The sequence below is a fragment of the Mandrillus leucophaeus genome, unplaced genomic scaffold (assembly GCF_000951045.1).
Source record: "Mandrillus leucophaeus isolate KB7577 unplaced genomic scaffold, Mleu.le_1.0 Scaffold830, whole genome shotgun sequence".
Classification (NCBI taxonomy): Eukaryota; Metazoa; Chordata; class Mammalia; order Primates; family Cercopithecidae; genus Mandrillus; species Mandrillus leucophaeus.
This window is the reverse complement of record NW_012109031.1, coordinates 253,264-269,623: the sequence shown is the minus strand read 5'-3', so window position 1 is coordinate 269,623 and position 16,360 is coordinate 253,264. Positions and strand designations below refer to the sequence as shown.

General features: G+C 47.4%; 1 protein-coding gene across 2 annotated transcripts in view; it reads left to right on the top strand.

Annotated features, from left to right (window-relative positions):
- The first annotated feature begins 1,772 nt into the window (after nucleotides 1–1,772).
- PGLYRP4 (peptidoglycan recognition protein 4) overlaps nucleotides 1,773–16,360 on the top strand; it is an 18,752-nt gene continuing 4,164 nt past the window's right edge. Inside the window, exons 1-8 of one of the 2 annotated variants that reach the window (XM_011968164.1) lie at nucleotides 1,773–2,092; nucleotides 2,643–2,737; nucleotides 4,488–4,577; nucleotides 5,312–5,525; nucleotides 7,487–7,605; nucleotides 8,917–9,069; nucleotides 10,103–10,301; nucleotides 13,399–13,517. In XM_011968164.1, coding sequence (XP_011823554.1) covers nucleotides 2,689–2,737; nucleotides 4,488–4,577; nucleotides 5,312–5,525; nucleotides 7,487–7,605; nucleotides 8,917–9,069; nucleotides 10,103–10,301; nucleotides 13,399–13,517 — 943 coding nt within the window. In that variant the 5' untranslated portion in view covers nucleotides 1,773–2,092; nucleotides 2,643–2,688. Of the gene's footprint in view, nucleotides 2,093–2,642; nucleotides 2,738–4,487; nucleotides 4,578–5,311; nucleotides 5,526–7,486; nucleotides 7,606–8,916; nucleotides 9,070–10,102; nucleotides 10,302–13,398; nucleotides 13,518–16,360 lie in introns of those variants that run through there. The other variant, XM_011968166.1, reaches the window with a different exon arrangement.

The following is a 16,360-nucleotide window of genomic DNA, read 5'->3' as shown; positions in this document are numbered from 1 at the left end:
CTTCCTTCCTTCCTTCCTTCCTTCCTTCCTTCCTTCCTTCCTTCCTTCCTTCCTTCTTTATCTGGCAAATACTTATTGAGTTTCTAACGTGTGTCAGCACTATGCCAGACACTACGCTAAGCCCCGAGACTACAGAGTAAAGTATAATTTCCACCTCTGTGAAGTTCACAACTGGAGGGAAGCTTAAGACAGAGGACAAAAAAAAAAAAAAAAGTAAATATAAACAACGATATTATTAAAGGCAGGTAAAGAGATAGACTTGGGAACTCTCTTGAGGAAGTTATAATTACAATTCATGTCAGGTGCTAGAATGGAGAAGAGAGACTCTGAGACTCTACCAGTCCCGACTAGTCACGGAGCCTTTTCCAAAGATGCCGGGATGAAGTGGAGCCTCTGGCCGCAGGTAGGGAGTGAGGCTGGGCACTTGGGAAGGGTCCTGAGATGGTGGTAGGTAGGGCAGAGAGCACTGGGAGCCTGCTCTGGCAGTGTGGAGTGAGATGGGGCTGGGGGCCGGATAATTCAGGACTTAGGAGGTCCTCTTGGGATTCTGAGTTCATGGAATCAGAGAGGGACGACCCACACTGCTCTCTTCCTCCCTCCTGATGCCCTCATCCCGGACAGCCTTCAGTCTGTTAGTCCTCAAGAATCTCTTGGTCTCTGGATGGGGCAGAGAATCTGGTGGTCCCCTTAGGCAGCCACCACCCAACCTCTCCTTGGGCTTTCCCTCCCCAAACCCCTCCAAAAAGGGGAACCGAGTCTCCTCAAGTCCTTGGTGCCCTGGATGCAAGCCCAGAAACCTTCTCATTTTGAGAGTTGTTCTACTCGGTTAGGATGGGCAGCCAGCTACAGGCATGGAGAAACAGCATGCTGCCAGGCTGGGGAAATCGCCAGGGTCCCTACAGTGCTGGTGCCAGGCTCCAGTTCTTGGTCTCCTTCATCTCTGTCTCTGGCTCTGCCTCACATTGATCCTTGCCCCAGGACAGAGCTTAGCAGCCCCTGCTCATCACACAGCTCCAGCCTGGGTCTGGGTGCATGACTGGGGTGAATGCCAGGTAGACCTGGTGCATGCAAGGGGCCCCATCCAGAGAGCGCTCCTGGGGAGCTGGGGCTGAGAGTGAGACTGCAGCTCACTGAGAGCAACTGTTCTGGATTCAGGGCACTTCCTCAGTGTCTAGGGAGGCTGCCCCATGAGAGGCTCTGCAGGTCCCCGTGAAGACTGCACCCCACTGTGTTCTTGGAAAGTGTCATGCAGAATTTCCTCTGTGAATATTCAAGGCCTGGAAGTTCAGGTTGCAGAATGCGGAATGAGATTAGGTGACAACTGGAACATGGCGAGGAGCTGGAGATTCTTGGTTTGTGGGAGGCTTTCTGTGGTGGGTGGCAGCTTGATGCCGACAGTGGGGAGTGGCAGGTGGGAGGATGATGGGCAGACATGTAGGCTATTGGGGTGGAATTAGGCATCGTGAGCTGTTTCCTGAGATTGTACCTCCCAGTTTCTCTCTGTCCATCCTGACCCTACTCATGACCCTGGTGAAAGGGAGTGTTGGTGAGTGACTGCAATCCACAGTCTTCAGACTCCCGGAGCAGATCTTCACAGGCAGGAAGTTTCTAGGTATTGCAGACACAGCCATCAGGCCCTGCATGTTTTCCCAGGCTGGGGCTGAGCACGAGCTCTCTGGAGTGTTGGGCAATCTTGCCCTTTCCCAGGGAGGAGCTACCTGAGCTTATTCACAGGGCGGGTCCCCAGGTGCTCTCAGCCTGAGTCTGGTCCCACTTGCATTTCTCCAGGTGCTGTGAAAGGAGCTGGCTCAGAGCCTTGGCCCTCTGTCTTCCCCTTCTCTTCCATCTTTAGTTAGGGATCCTGGGCTCTCCTCTTCTCTCTGGGAAGCTGGAGCCCGATTGCTCCATTCCCAGGGAGGGAGTGCCCTCTAGGGCCAGAGAGAGTTAAGGCTGCAGGAGAAGGCACCAGCTGGTGAAGGAGGGCAGGGCCTGGAGGCCAAGTCTGGAAGGGAAGGAGCTGCCGGCCAATGAGGGGCAAACCAACTGCACTCTGACCTACTGGGCTGGAACAGCACAGGACCCACAGGTATCTGTGAGTTGAGTGTGTGTTTCTTCTTCAGAAGCCCTCTTCCAGCAAAGGGACTGGAATCCACCAGAAAGGGTGTTAAGGGTTGGATTTCCTCTGCCCTAGAACTAGGAACCCCTGCTACTCCTATAGCTCCCTCACCCGACATATTCCCAGCGGGGAAGGGATTCTCTGCATCAGACCCATCCATATGAGTCTGGATTTCTCGGTTGTACCATTCTTGGATCTCACTTCTTTTGTCTATAAAAATGGGGGTTAACAGTCTTACGTGACAGGATTAGGATGAGGACTAATTAAATAAGACTGCATGTGCAAGTGTGTACACAGGCCTTGCACACAGTGGGCACGTGATGAAATTCAGTTGCTGGGGTAATAATAGGACAGGGATGCTGAGCACCTGCTGTGTGCTGGGGGCCCTGAGAAGCCTGAGCCAGGTGCTGGCCCTCAGGAGGCCACAGGATGGTAGAGGAGGCGGACGGCACTCCCTGTAGTCAGAGTGGGGGACACTCTGCAGATTGAGCATGGTCATGTTAACAACTGTCAACATCTGTCTCAGGCTGCCATCCACACTCTCCGGGTTGGTGTCCTGGGACCACGTGGGGATGCTGCCGTGGCTTCTTGTCTTCTCTGCTCTGGGTCTCCAGGCCTGGGGTAAGTTTTCTTTCCCTGGGCCAAAGAGCAACCAAGAAGGGTGATCCTAAAGTCTCGTAGTAGGAATTTAAAAAATACCTACTCTCCATCTGAGCCTGAGGAGTTCAAGGCTGCGTTGAGCCGAGATCCCGCCACTGCACTCCAGCCTGGGTGGCAGAGCAAGAACTTGTCTCAAAAACAAACAAACAAACAAACAAACAAACACCTACTCTCTCTTGGCCAGGGGTGGTGGCTAACGCTTGTAATCCCAGCACTTTGGGAGGCCGAGGCGGGTGGATCACGAGGTCAAGAGATTGAGACCATCCTGGCCAACATGGTGAAACCTCGTCTCTACTAAAAATACAAAAATTAGCTGGGTGTGGTGGCATGTGCCTCTAGTCCCAGCTACTCGGTGGGGAGACTGAGGTGGGAGAATTGCTTGAAGCCGGGAGGTGGAGGTTGTAGTGAGCAGAGATTGTGCCACTGCACTCCAGCCTGGGTGACAGAGCGAGAACTTGTCTCAAAAACAAAAGCAAACAAACAAACAACAACAACAATAACAACAAAACAAACCTATTCTCTCTTGGCTAGGCATGGTGGCTCATGCCTGTAATCCCTGCACTTTGGGAGGCCGAGGTGGATGGATAATGAGGTCAAGAGATCGAAACCATCCTGGCCAACATGGTGAAACCCCATCTCTACTACAAATACAAAAATTAGCTGGGCATGGTGGTGCACACCTGTAGTCCCAGCTACTCAGGAGGGAGGCATGAGAGAATCGCCTGAACCTGGGAGGCAGAGGTTTTAGTGAGCCGAGGTTGCGCCACTGCACTCCAGTCTGGTGACAGAGTGAGACTCGGTCTCAAACAAACAAACAAAAACCAAAACAAAACAACCCCCCCACCAAAATAAAAACCTACTGTCTCTTAAGGCAAAAGAATAGATCGTAGGTAGAGCACAGAACTTGGAGCCTATAGACCTGGATTCAAGTCCTTGCTCTGCCTCTAGGAATGATTTTAAACGAGCGATTCAGCTCTATAATGCTTTATTTTCCCACCTGAAAATTGAGAAAGTTATGACTTCCTAAACTCACTGTGAGGATTAAATGAGATAATGCACCTGAAGATATAGCAATACATGGGCAGTAAAAGCAGATAAGCAGGAGCAAGGATTGCATTTGTATTATTATGACGTTAATCAGAGTTCAACCCATGGCTTGGGTTTGTGCTTGTCAATAAGAGAAAGCTCCTTGCCGGTAAGGGTCTCAATCAACACACCCTGCCCATCCCCCATGGGCCTTCAGACAGGAGAATGGGCACAGCACATGTCCCTAAAATCAATCCTGGGGAAACTGGTCTGACCCACGCAGGTAATTCTAACCCGTTCTCCACACACGCTTCCCCATTGCTTCGGTAAAATAACGCACACAGGAGAGGACTTTGTGGTTTTGAAGTGTCTGAATACATTTTTTTTTTTTTTTTTTTTTTTTGCCAATTGTGTGTGTAGATACAGCTCATGAGAAAACGATAACATTTCCAACTCCCTGCCTATCCCAGGGGATTGCCCAGAGTTGGCGTGGGAAGAAACTATGGCACTTGCTCTATTAGAGGTGGCCCTCTGGTCAGCCCAGAGGGATTTCTTAGAGGGGGCTCTGGGATTTGAGGAGGCAGAGGAGCAGTGGAGAGGGGATGGCTGTTTCTGTTCAGAGCTGGCGCCACCACCATGGCTGGTATTGGTGCTCTCTGATGCAAAATGGGATATTCCTTTGCAGGTGATTCCTCCTGGAACAAAACACAAGCTAAACAGGTATCAGAGGGGCTTCAGGACCCATTTGGGAACATCCCTCAGCTCACTGAAAAAGGTAAACTGGATCTGGATAGTAAGGGGGTTTGGGGACCAGCTGGGGTTTTTCATGTGATCGGAAATGTTTCTGAGGTCTGCAGAGCCACATGCGACTGGGGAGGCGGCAAATGGGGTTGAGGTGCAGAGAGCAGTACCAGTAAACCACCTGCATTAATTGCCCTAGGTCCGTGGAATGGAAGGCTGGTGCTGGAGGGCTAGAAAACCAGGAAGGGGGGAAACAGCCTCTTCAGACAGGGACCCCCTGTGGAGGGAGACCCAAATCTTGCTCTCAGGGAGTCCTCAGACTGAAGGGGAGACACAGCCCCTGCTGAGGGGAGAAGATGCAGTCTCCTCAGGGAACACTCAGAGCCACAGACGAAATGATCAGAGAGCATACAATGAATGCTGAGGTGACACTAAGCCAGGCTGTTCAGGGCTTTCCCCAGGGATAAGCAAGTGATGCTTCCTGAAGTGCAGGGCCTGGAACACAGCAGGGCAGGAGCTGAGTAGGGGACATTCTGGGATGGGGAAGCAAAGCACTAGGCTCCCTGGCTGGGTGCAGAGTCTGTGTTGGGGGTGAGTGTTGGAGAGATGGGGTTGCAGAGGTGAGCAGGGCAGGTGTACCTGCCTGTTGAAGGCTTCCTTCTCAGGCTCTTCCACTACCATGGGGCCGACACAGCCCATGCCTGCATGTTCAGCTTGGCCCACTAATGTGGTAGTGATGGGGCAGGTGCGCTGAATGATGTCTCCAAGGCCTCCCCACAGATGCCTCCACCCCGGTCTCTCGCAAGGCATGGGGGGCAGAAGCTGTTGGCTGCAGTATTCAGCTGACCACGCCAGTGAATGTCCTTGTTATACACCATGTCCCTGGACTGGAGTGTCACGACCAGAGAGTCTGCAGCCAGAGACTGCGGGAACTGCAGGCCCATCATGTCCACAACAACAGCGGGTGTGACGTGGCCTACAAGTAAGAGGCTGGGTCTGGGTCCCAAGGCAAATGGTCAGTGTTGCTTCCCTGGGATGCTTCTCCTGTCCCTTCTCATCCCTTTTCCTCATTTTCTGGGTTGTGGTCATATATGTTTTATAATGAATAAAATATTTAAAACCCTCATGAAACTCCCAATCCTTTGGATTTTTCTGTGAGGTGCCTGTCTCTGAGAGCTCCCGGAAGGAAGCAAGGAAGGTTAAGTAATAACTGTATTCTCTACCCTCCCCCAACCCTGGCTTACACAGCACACCACAGATTGCATACATGAGGGCTTTAGCTCCCCCGACTGGTAGGCAGGTGTCACCATCTCTTTGCCCTGGGAGAGGGGCCCAAGGGAGGGAGGCTGATTAATTTGAGGTCACACATCTGTGGACTCATGGAGCCTAAACTGGCTCTCTTCATCCCTGGTGTGTTCCTCCACACCACACGCATGGGCTCCGGTCTCAGTGAGGCAACTGTCCATCAGTTGCTGTAATGATCTCTCTAGTAGTTTCTACTGGTGTCCATACCACATGCTTCTGGCTCACCTCTGACTTTGACTAGCTGTGGACAGTTCCTGAGTGTGGTGATGGCTTCCTGCCTCAAGTGTCCAACACATCTCTCTGCTTTCCTGCTTCAGACCTTCCCCCAGCCCCTGACGACAAAAGGGAGTAAATGCCTTCGTGGGGGACAGTGATTGGTGTGTAGCTTCCTCAACCCTAGCACTTCTGAGAGGCAGTTCTAAAGCACATGTACACAGCTCCTGGGAAGGCCAAAGGGTGGGGTGGAGCTGCGGGTGGCCCCTGTGAGTCAGCCCAATTTCACACACTTTGCTGGCTTTCTTCCTTCTGTCTCACTCTCCTCACCCTGGCTTCTGGGATCCTGCAAGAATTGAAGACAGATGAAAGAAACATGAAAGGTGACTTGACAGTCAAGGGCAGGTTTATTTCAGAGAAAACAAAACTGAGAGAGGCTTCTGGCCAAGTTAGGTCAGAGCCCACTCTCTTACAGACTAAGAGTTTTTAAGGATTCAGGGTGGGAGAGTTTATCAGAGGCTTGGACTGCTTCTGTGTCTTTGTTGTGCTTATCTGGGAGGGAGAGTTGTGTGTCTGTTCCCATACATCTTTCTTCAGCTGCAGGCATACTCCCACTGCCCCCCAGTCTGCTTTTAGCTTCCATATCTTAGTGCACCTGAAGGGAAAGGAACGTGCTTATTAAGGCCCACTGTTTTACTGGGGCCAGTTGTATGAGGGTGAAGTTTGGCAGTTACCCAAGAGACTTTCCCCCCGCCTCCCTCTGTGCCTGAGCTGTCTTATCTGTGTTTTACTGTCTGCTCTTTCTGGCTGCTTGTTGTTAGAAGAGAAGTGATTTCCTTGAAATACACGAGGCTAGAAAGGGAGCTGGAACTTAAAGTGGTGGTGTTTGTCCGAGATGATGGTGCTCCTGCTCTGTCAGGTCCCTTTGCAAATAAAGTGCCTGCATCCTCGTCCTTGTCTCAGGAGCTACTTCTTGGGAAGTCTATGTAGGACAGTTACTTGACAGGGAGAAATCGAATGAACAGCTCTGCATGGATCACACAGACAGCACACACGTTGGAGGAGGTAGGAGAGCCACGTATAAGGAAGTGTGGAAGACAGAAGACCCTTCCATTGTGTGGTCAGGTCAGTGTTAGTTACTGTGGAACCTCTAGGACCTCTTCTCCTGAGTATGTAGAATGATTTATGGTAAAACTGCAGCCTCTGGAAAGGGAAGGAGGTAGGGAGTGTGAGAGTGGTTCCTTCTGAATTCTAAGGACTAGTATAAATGACTTGTTCTTTCCAGTGTCTGGGAAGAGTTCGTACAAATTCCTTTTAGTGAACCTGGCTTCAGCCCTTCTCCATTTTGAGGCTGGGTAAGTGGTTTCCCCTCTGAGGAATGTCCTACAGTGCCAGCCATGAAACCAGTATTATCTTGCTCCATAGCTTCCTGGTTGGGGATGATGGCAGGGTGTATGAAGGTGTTGGCTGGAACATCCAAGGAGTGCACACCCAAGGCTACAACAACATCTCCCTGGGCTTTGCCTTCTTCGGCACTGAGAAAGGTAACAGTTATCACAGCTGACCTTCTCCAAAGAATTCTCTAATCCTTTGTCTCAGGAGCCACTTCATGGGAAGTAGCTGTCTGCTACTCTGCTGTCTTCTTATCCTTCTCATACTTCTCTGAAGACCCACTCTCTCTTGGAATTCTCTTCTTCCTCGATTTCCAGGAAATGATGTTGTGAAGGGTCTCTTCCTACTAGCCTGGCGTCCTTCTCAACCCCTGTAAACAGGCTCCTCTTCCTCTAGCCATCTCGATGGCTAACCAGTCATCTCTCTGCAAGCTTATCTGGGCTTCAGCTCTCTCCTCTACGTCAATGACTATCACATCTTCCTCTTGAGCGCTGACCATTCTGTGACTGGGGGCCATGCTTTTCAAGTTCCTGCCAGGCACCTCTTCCTTTCGTCTTTTACTACTAGATTTTCTATATATTTCTTAAAAAAAAAACAACTCTGAGTCCTCTAATCTCTGACTCTCTTTCACTTCTTTCTGGGCTATTGCTCCAAGGCCCCTTGCCACATGCATCCTAACATACGTACTCCAGGACCATTCCTTTGAATTTGTGCACCCTTTGCTGTTAACAGAGATCTTGCATACCTAGTTTCTCATTTTCCTCTCCCAGTACTCTTTGAGATAGTCCAGGTAGATTTAATAACCCCTGCTGTGCAGAGGTGCAGCCTGGGATTCAGAGAGGTCGATGACTCCAAGTGGCACAGCTAGAAGGAGAGGAATCAGAACATGGTCCGTATCTTTTATCTCCAGCTCCTGGGTGGTTTCCCCAGCGTTCCAGAGGACTCTGTGTTTATCTTGTTTTTGCTTTTGTTTTCATGACTACTCATTTCCATTTGTTGTTAACTTGGGATCTTGAGCGTGTTACTTCTTAGAGCCTCAAGTTCCTCTTCACAAATCATGCAGTTAATAACAGCATCTCTCAGAGGTTTGTGCTGAGGATTAAATGAGTTATTGTAGGCAAAGAGTCTGGCACATACCTGGAGGGGTCCCCTTCTGATGAGAAACTCCGGCCTGGCCTGGCGGGTGCTGCTGAGCTTGGTGCTGCTTCTGAGCTCTTTCATGGAGAGAGGGGGTGAAGTTTGGCAGGTATTTGGGATGGAAAACGACTTCATTTTGAGTCTCTGAGAGATCTTTCCAGGCATATCCTTAATTCTCAGCCTCTCCAACTGGGGGCATAACCTGTTCCCTTTTCTTCCTCTCCATCAGCTGTGCAGGGGCTGGCAGAACATCTCCTCCTCCCCGAAAAGATCCCCTGAAACTACTCAGGCTGGGTGGAGGTTTCCCACAGATTTCTCTCTTCCAGGCCACAGTCCCAGCCCTGCTGCCCTGTCAGCCATGGAAAACCTAATCTCCTATGCTGTCCAGAAGGGCCACCTGTCATCCAACTATGTTCAGCCACTTCTTGTGAAAGGTGAGAACTGCCTGGCCCCTCGACAGAAGGCGAGCCTGAAGAAAGGTAAGACCTTCAACCCTACTGGGCCTGCTGCTGGGTTCACCCCAACTAACTTGTAAACACCATTGGGAGTGACCTTTTCAGTAGGGCTCATTAGATTCCTTCTGGTAGGCAACAGGCCACCCAACTCTTTGAACTCTTGGGGCTGGCAAATCTTGAGAGGAAACCTCCAGGCCACCTCTTTATCCCCCAGATTCCTCATATGAAAGAGCCAGAGCATTATCCCTGGTGTCATATATGCACACTCCTTTCTTCCGTCACTCAACAAGCATTTACTGAACACCTTCTAGACTCTGAAAATATACGAAGGAATGAAAAGCAAAAGTCCTTGGCCTCATGAAGTTTCAGTCTAGAGGGCAGAGAAAGACAATAAGCAAATAGATAAGTGACATATTTGGTATGTTATACGGAGAAAAGTGCAAGGGAGGGAACAATGGAAAGGGACTGGATGTATTTATACACGTATTTGTACATTGATATGTTTACACATGAACACACACACACTGACACACATTTCTGAATACAAAAACCAAAACAACACTAATAGACTGAAGTGCTGCAGAAAACTTAGACCACCACTTATACAGACTTTAAAGAAAGAGCTTAACATAATTCAGATAATAAAAGCTGGATACTATTTTGGGTTTGACAAGCAGCAACATCAAAACCAGTAAATTTAATAAGCACTTTCAGCCTTTTCTTGAGCTTAATCAAGATTGAAAGAAGATTCATCTCTATTATGTTAAAGCCTTGAGTAAATTTGATCTCTGGTGCCATCTGTCAATATAAATGATCGCTTACACTGACAGAGAGTTTCATGGATTACAAATGACCCAAAGACATATTCTTAGAATAAAATGTCCATTTCCCACTGTGGGACACTGTCTGCTCTCAAGTCCCACTGTTTGGGTCAGGGTGGGAGACCCAGAAGGGTTTGGGAAGTTGAGGGTCCTGAGCATTATGTCAGCCTACAGTGGAGAAGTGGCTGGCATGGATGGGGAAGATGAACCATCTGTGGTTTCTCGCCCTACCTCAGCTTGCCCCAGCATTGTCCCACGGTCTGCGTGGGGGGCCAGGGAGACCCACTGTCCCAGGATGACCCTGCCAGCGAAGTATGGCATCATTATCCACACTGCCGGGAGGACCTGCAACATTTCCGATGAGTGCCGCTTGCTGGTCCGGGACATCCAGTCTTTCTACATAGACAGGCTCAAGTCGTGCGACATTGGGTATAAGTAAGTGGGTCTGGGTACTGTGGGCTTCTCTTCCTTTGGGGGCAGAAACTGAACCTTTGAAAGGAAGAGGAAAGGGAACTAATATTTATTTACTGGGTAGTCACCATAGGAGAGGCACTGTATGGATAACCAAATGGATTCATCACACAGCCCTGCGTGGGTCTTACTTAGGAGATAGCCAAGGGGGTAGTCATTTGCCCAAACATGTTCTCAAGATGTGTACCTACTAAAGGTAGTAAACTGGCATGATGGATGCTAAAACTCTGCCAAAAAGTCACTGGAGGAAGCAGTACGCATGCAAGACTGTGGTACTTGTAGAAAAGATAATTGAAAGATTGTGCTTTGTTTGTGTAACCACCGCCTGCTACTCAGAGGCTGGGGCTCTGCTGCTCACTTTGCCACAACCTGAAGCGGTTCCTCCTCAGGGTAGACTCGTGCTGCTTCTCTGTTTCTAGAAACCACCAACCTCCTTGGGAAGAATATCCTTCCTGTCTGAAGGCAGGGGAGAGACCAGATACTATCTTCTGATTTCTGTAGTGCTAAAGTCTGTGATTCTTTAATAAGGAACACACCAACCTAAGTGCAAGAGTAAACATTTCTTTTTTTTCCCCATTAAACATTATCTTAAAGGGTCTCAAAATCCTGTGATACATTTCTGATCAAGATGTTTCCATTAAAAAGTACTGATTTTAAAAACTGCCACACAAACACACAAAACAGATAGTCCACAAAACAAATAATCCACAAAACAAGTAGAAATTTCTTGAAGGATGCTTTCAGAGCTTGCAGATAAGACATCCGGGGTTAGACCCCATGTAATATCCCATCAGGAACAATCACACTGAATTTTAAATCTCAGGAAAGGCTACTGCTTGCCCATTTGGCATATTGATGCACATTCATAGAAGGAGCCCTTAACTCTAGGGCCATTTATGGCTTAGTGATGAATTTACCATCGCTTGGTACATGATTCTGGGCTGACTGTCTTTCCCCTCTCTGGCCTCCCTGTTCTCTGTCCCCATTTTAGTAACACCCTTTTCAAGACAGGAGAAAACTTTCCCTCTAACATCTATGACGTATCAGAAACTACCAAGTGCTTTGCTAGGTCCCACCATACAGGATTACTTGCAGCGTAGCTGTCTTTAATGAGAGTGGATAGTTGAAAATTGACTGTAAATTTGGAAAGCCTAAACTGGAAAGTGGTGGAGGCTGAAGGGAGGTCCTTTCCCTTTTTCCATTCAGGTCTCAGAGGGTAGTTGCCTGTCCCTTGACTTGGACCTTGTATTGTATCCTCTTCTATTATAGCATTATGACAGTGTCATTTTTTTTTCTTGAGGTGCTCTGTGGTCGGGATGACACACTCCCTGCCTCATAGATTACAATTCACAGAACATGTAATTGAATGTGTACTCGGCGTGGCACAAGGCTGTCCTCTAGGGGTGCCATTGGATGTGCCTCACAGATACGGTTCTTGCCTGAATGGAGCCAATGCTTTAGTGAGGAAAAAAAATAATTCAAACAAATAAGTTCTAGTAGGGTAGGTTTAACATTATGATAGGGGACACATGAAGGGTAGATGGGAGGTTTAGGATGCCAGGAAAATTGGAGTGAAGGAAGCAATCTCTGTGGGAGCATCAGATTAGCTGGGGCCTCACAGGTGAGTGGGAGGAGGAAGCAGGAAGAGTGATTCAGGAAGAGGGAAAGGGCTCCGTGGAAAGGACTGAATTCCAGCCTGAGAAAGGTGCCTTTAGGCAGCTGAGAGAAGTTCATCAGGATAAATACAGATGTCAAAGAGGGGTGTGGGAGAGCTGATGCTGGGGAGGCAGACAGGGCCCATGTCAGAAGGCTCTTGTAACTTAAGTTGGGGTGTGTGCACTCAGTGCTGAGGGACTGAAAACAGGGTTTTGACACAGTAAGATTTGTATTTTAGAAAGACTAGTCTGGCTACCCTTTAGGAATAGATTGGATGGGAAAGGGTGGAACTGGAGGCAGTGAGATCTGAGGACTGTGCAGCAATCCAGGCAGGACTAAGTGGTGACATCCCTGTGATGGTAGCAGAGGTCACAGAGAGAAGTGGAGGAATTTCAGAGGTCAGTGGAGGTTAATGGTTAGTGACCAGGGCACAGGGCAGATCAGGGAGTGTAGTTGGGAGACATCATTGACAAGCCTGAGTTAATGAGTGGATGAAGTGGGTGGGCTGATGCCTGTATTCCTGGCTGGGGCCAGTGGGTGTGTGACCATGCCTTTCACCAAGATGGGGATCCCAGAAAGGGGAACAGGTGAGGAAGAAGATGGGTCCAGTTGTGAACATGTGGACTTTCATGGATGGCAACTGAAGCCAAGGAAGTGGATGGGTTAGTCCTGTGTCGAGTAAGGGGAGAAGAGGGCTTAGGATAGTATCCTGAGGAACCCCACATTTAAGGAAAGGGTGCAGGAAGATGAGGTGTTGAGGGAGAGCAACTGGAGAAGAAAGCCAAGAGAATGTGGTGTGATGGAAGCTAAGGGAAGAGAATGTTTGGAAAAGTCAAGAGGGGTGGCAGAGTCAAACTTACAGAGAGATCAAGTCAGGAAAGATTGGGGAAGTTTACGTTGTACTTAATGGTAAGGAGATCCTGGGTCACCTTGGGGAAAACTGTTTTCTTGGTCAAAGGAGAAAAGGCGTAGGGATTGAAAGCTGTCATTCTCTTTTTTCTTTATTGACTGTGAGCTACTTGGGGGCTGCAGTGGTGTGCTGGAGTCGAGGGGACTCATGCCAGCTCATGAGAGCTGATTGTTAGAGATTCTGGAATTTTGAGAGCTGGTTGTTGTTAAATTGTTGATCACCTGAAATCTGCTATAGTGAGAGGTTTACACCACAGAAATCAGTATATGCTGTAAACTGGGATTCCCTCTCCTTACTCTGCCTCCCTCATTCCCCCTGGGTTAGTTTACCAGCACTTCATTGGCAAGGACTCTGTCTTGTTCTGTAACCCAGTGCTTAGAATCCAATAGATAATCAAAGTCTGAAGCAGTAAAGACATGAATAAATTAATACATGAAAGAGAGAAGCGATTCCAGAGTTTCATGCTGGTCTCCATCTCCCCTTGTGGTCCTCTAGCTTCCTGGTGGGCCAGGATGGCGCCATTTATGAAGGGGTGGGCTGGAATGTCCAAGGCTCCTCCACTCCTGGCTACGAAGACATTGCCCTGGGCATTACCTTCATGGGTACCTTCACAGGTAAGTGGATGCTTTGGGCAGTAGGGTCATTGCATAGTATTTGAAAGAGAGCATCTGACATGGAAGACAAAGTCTCAGTCTCAAGCATCATTTTAGTGCCTGCATATGCTTGATTGACCCAGCTTCCAATCCAACATTTGACTCAGCTGAGTGTGACCAGAGGTGATCCCCAGACATAATGCTTACCCTACATCTACCCTCCTTTGCACCCAGCCAAATGTCTGTTTCTTCCAGTATGTAAGGAACATGCAAAGCAACGGGAAAAGATCTTTGTGCTTATTTTTAGCTCATCTTGGTCAGCAGATGCAGCCTCTCTTGGTTACCATGACAACAATGTAGAGACACTTTGCCTTATATGCCAAAGCCACAGTGAGCCCCAGTCTTTGCACTGAGAGTTCACACTGAGAATTGTCATGGCTCAGAGCTCTATTTCACTTTTTTTTTTCATTTTTATAGATTTAGGGGCTACATGGATATATTGTGCTACATGGATCTATTACACAGTGGTGAAGTCTGGGCTTTCAGTGTACTCATCACCTGAGTAGTGTACATGGTACCCATTAAATAACATCTTGTCCCTAATCCTGCTCTCACCTTCCCACCTTTTGAAGTCTCTGATGTCTATTATTGTACTCTGTGCGCCAATGTGTACCCATTGTTTAGTTTTCACTTATAAGTGAGAATATGTAGTTTTTCATTTTCTGTTTTTGAGTCATTTCACTTAGGAATATGGCCTCTATTTCCGCTTATGTTGCTGTAAAAGACATGATTTCATTTTTCTTTTTTTTTGAGATGGAGTCTTGCTCTGTCGCCCAGGCTGGAATGCAATGTGCGGTTTTGGCTCAATGCAACCTCTGCCTCTTGGGTTCAAGCGATTCTTCAGCCTCAGCCTCCCAAGTAGCTAGGACTACAGTCATATGCCACCACATCTGGCTAATTTTTGTATTTTTAGTAAAGACAGGCTTTCATCATGTTGGCCAGATTGGTCTTGAACTCCTGACCTCGTGATCTGTCCATCTCGGCCTCCCAAAGTGAGCCATCGCACCATGATTTCATTTTTTAATGGCTGAATAGTATTCCACGGTGTACACACACACACGCACACACACACACACAAACACACCCCACATTTTCTTTATTCATTCATCCATTGACAGACATTGAAGTTGATTCAATGCCTTTGCTATTATGAATAGTGTTGAGATAAACATATGAGTGCAAATGTCTTTTTGATATAATGATTTCTTTTTCTTTGGGGTGATACTCACTATTTGGATTGCTGAATCAAATGGCTATTTTATTTTTAGCTCTTTGATAAATCTCCATAGAGGTTGTACTAATTTACATTCTCATCAGTAGTGTGTAAGCATTCCTTTTTCTCTGCATCCTCAGCAACATCTGTTATTTTTTGACTGATTTATTTATTTATTTATTGAGACAGAATCTTGCTCTGTGGCCAGGCTGGAGTGCAGTGGCGTGATTTCGGCCGCTCACTGCAACCTCCACCTCCTGGGTTCAAGCAATTGTCCTGCTTCAGCCTCCCGAGTAGCTAGGACTACAGGTGCACGCCACCACGCCCAGCTAATTTTTTTGTATTTTTTAGTGGAGATGGGGTTTCACCGTGTTAGCCAGGATGGTCTCAATCTCTGTCAATCAGACTGGTGTAAGATGGTTTCTCATTGTGATTTTAATTTGCATTTCTCTGATGATTAGTAATGTTGAGCATTTTTTCATGGTTTTTGGCTGCTAGCATGTCTTCTTTTGAAAAATGTCTGTCCATGTCCTTTGCTCACTTTTTAATGAGCTGATTTTTTCCCCTAAGTTGTTTGAGTTCCTTGTAGATTCTGGATATTAGCTCTTTGTCAGATGCATAGGTTGCCAACATTTTCTTCCATTCTGTAGGTTGTCTGTTTACTCTGTTGATTATTTCTTTTGCTGTGAAGAAAAGTTTCAGTTTAATTAAGTCCCGTTTGCCTTTTTTTTGTTTTTGTTGCATTTGCTTTTGAGGACTTAGTCATAAATGCGTTGCCTAGGCCAATTTCCATAGGAGTTTTTTCCTAGGTTTTCTTCTAAGATTTTTGTAGTTTGGGATCTTACATTTAAGTCCTTAATCCATCTTGAGTTAATGTTTGTATACAGTGAGATATGTGGGTCTAGTTTCATTCTTCTGCATGTGACTATCCAATTTTCTCAGCACCATATATTCAATAGGGTGTCCTTTCCCTGGTGTATATTTTTGTCAACTTTGTCAAAGATCTGTTGAGTAGCTATGTGGCTTTATTTCTGGGTTCTCTATTCTGTTCCTTTGATCTATGTATCTGTTTTTATACCAGTACCATGCTAATTGGTTACTATAGTCTTGTAGTATAATTTGAAGTCAGGTAATATGATACCTCCAGCTTTATTCTTTTTACTTAGAATTGCTTTGGCTATTTGGGTTCTTTCTTAGTTCCATATGAATTATAGAATAGTTTTTCTAAATTCTGTGAAAAATGATGTTTGTAATTTGATAGGAACTGTGCTGAATCTGTAGATTGCTTTGGGCAGTATGGTCATTTTAATGACATTGATCCTTCAAATCCATGAGCATGGGATGTCTTTTCATTTGTTTGTGCCATTTACAATTTTTTCTTTTTGAGATGGACTCTTACTCTGTTGCCTAGGCTGGAGTGCAGTGGTACAATCTCAGCTCACTGCAAGCTCCGTCTCCAAGGTTTACGCCATGCTCCTGCCTCAGCCTCCTGAGTAGCTGGGACTACAGGCACCCGCCACCACGCCCAGCTAATTTTTTTGTATTTTTTAGTGGAGACGGGGTTTCACTGTGTTAGCCAGGATGGTCTCGA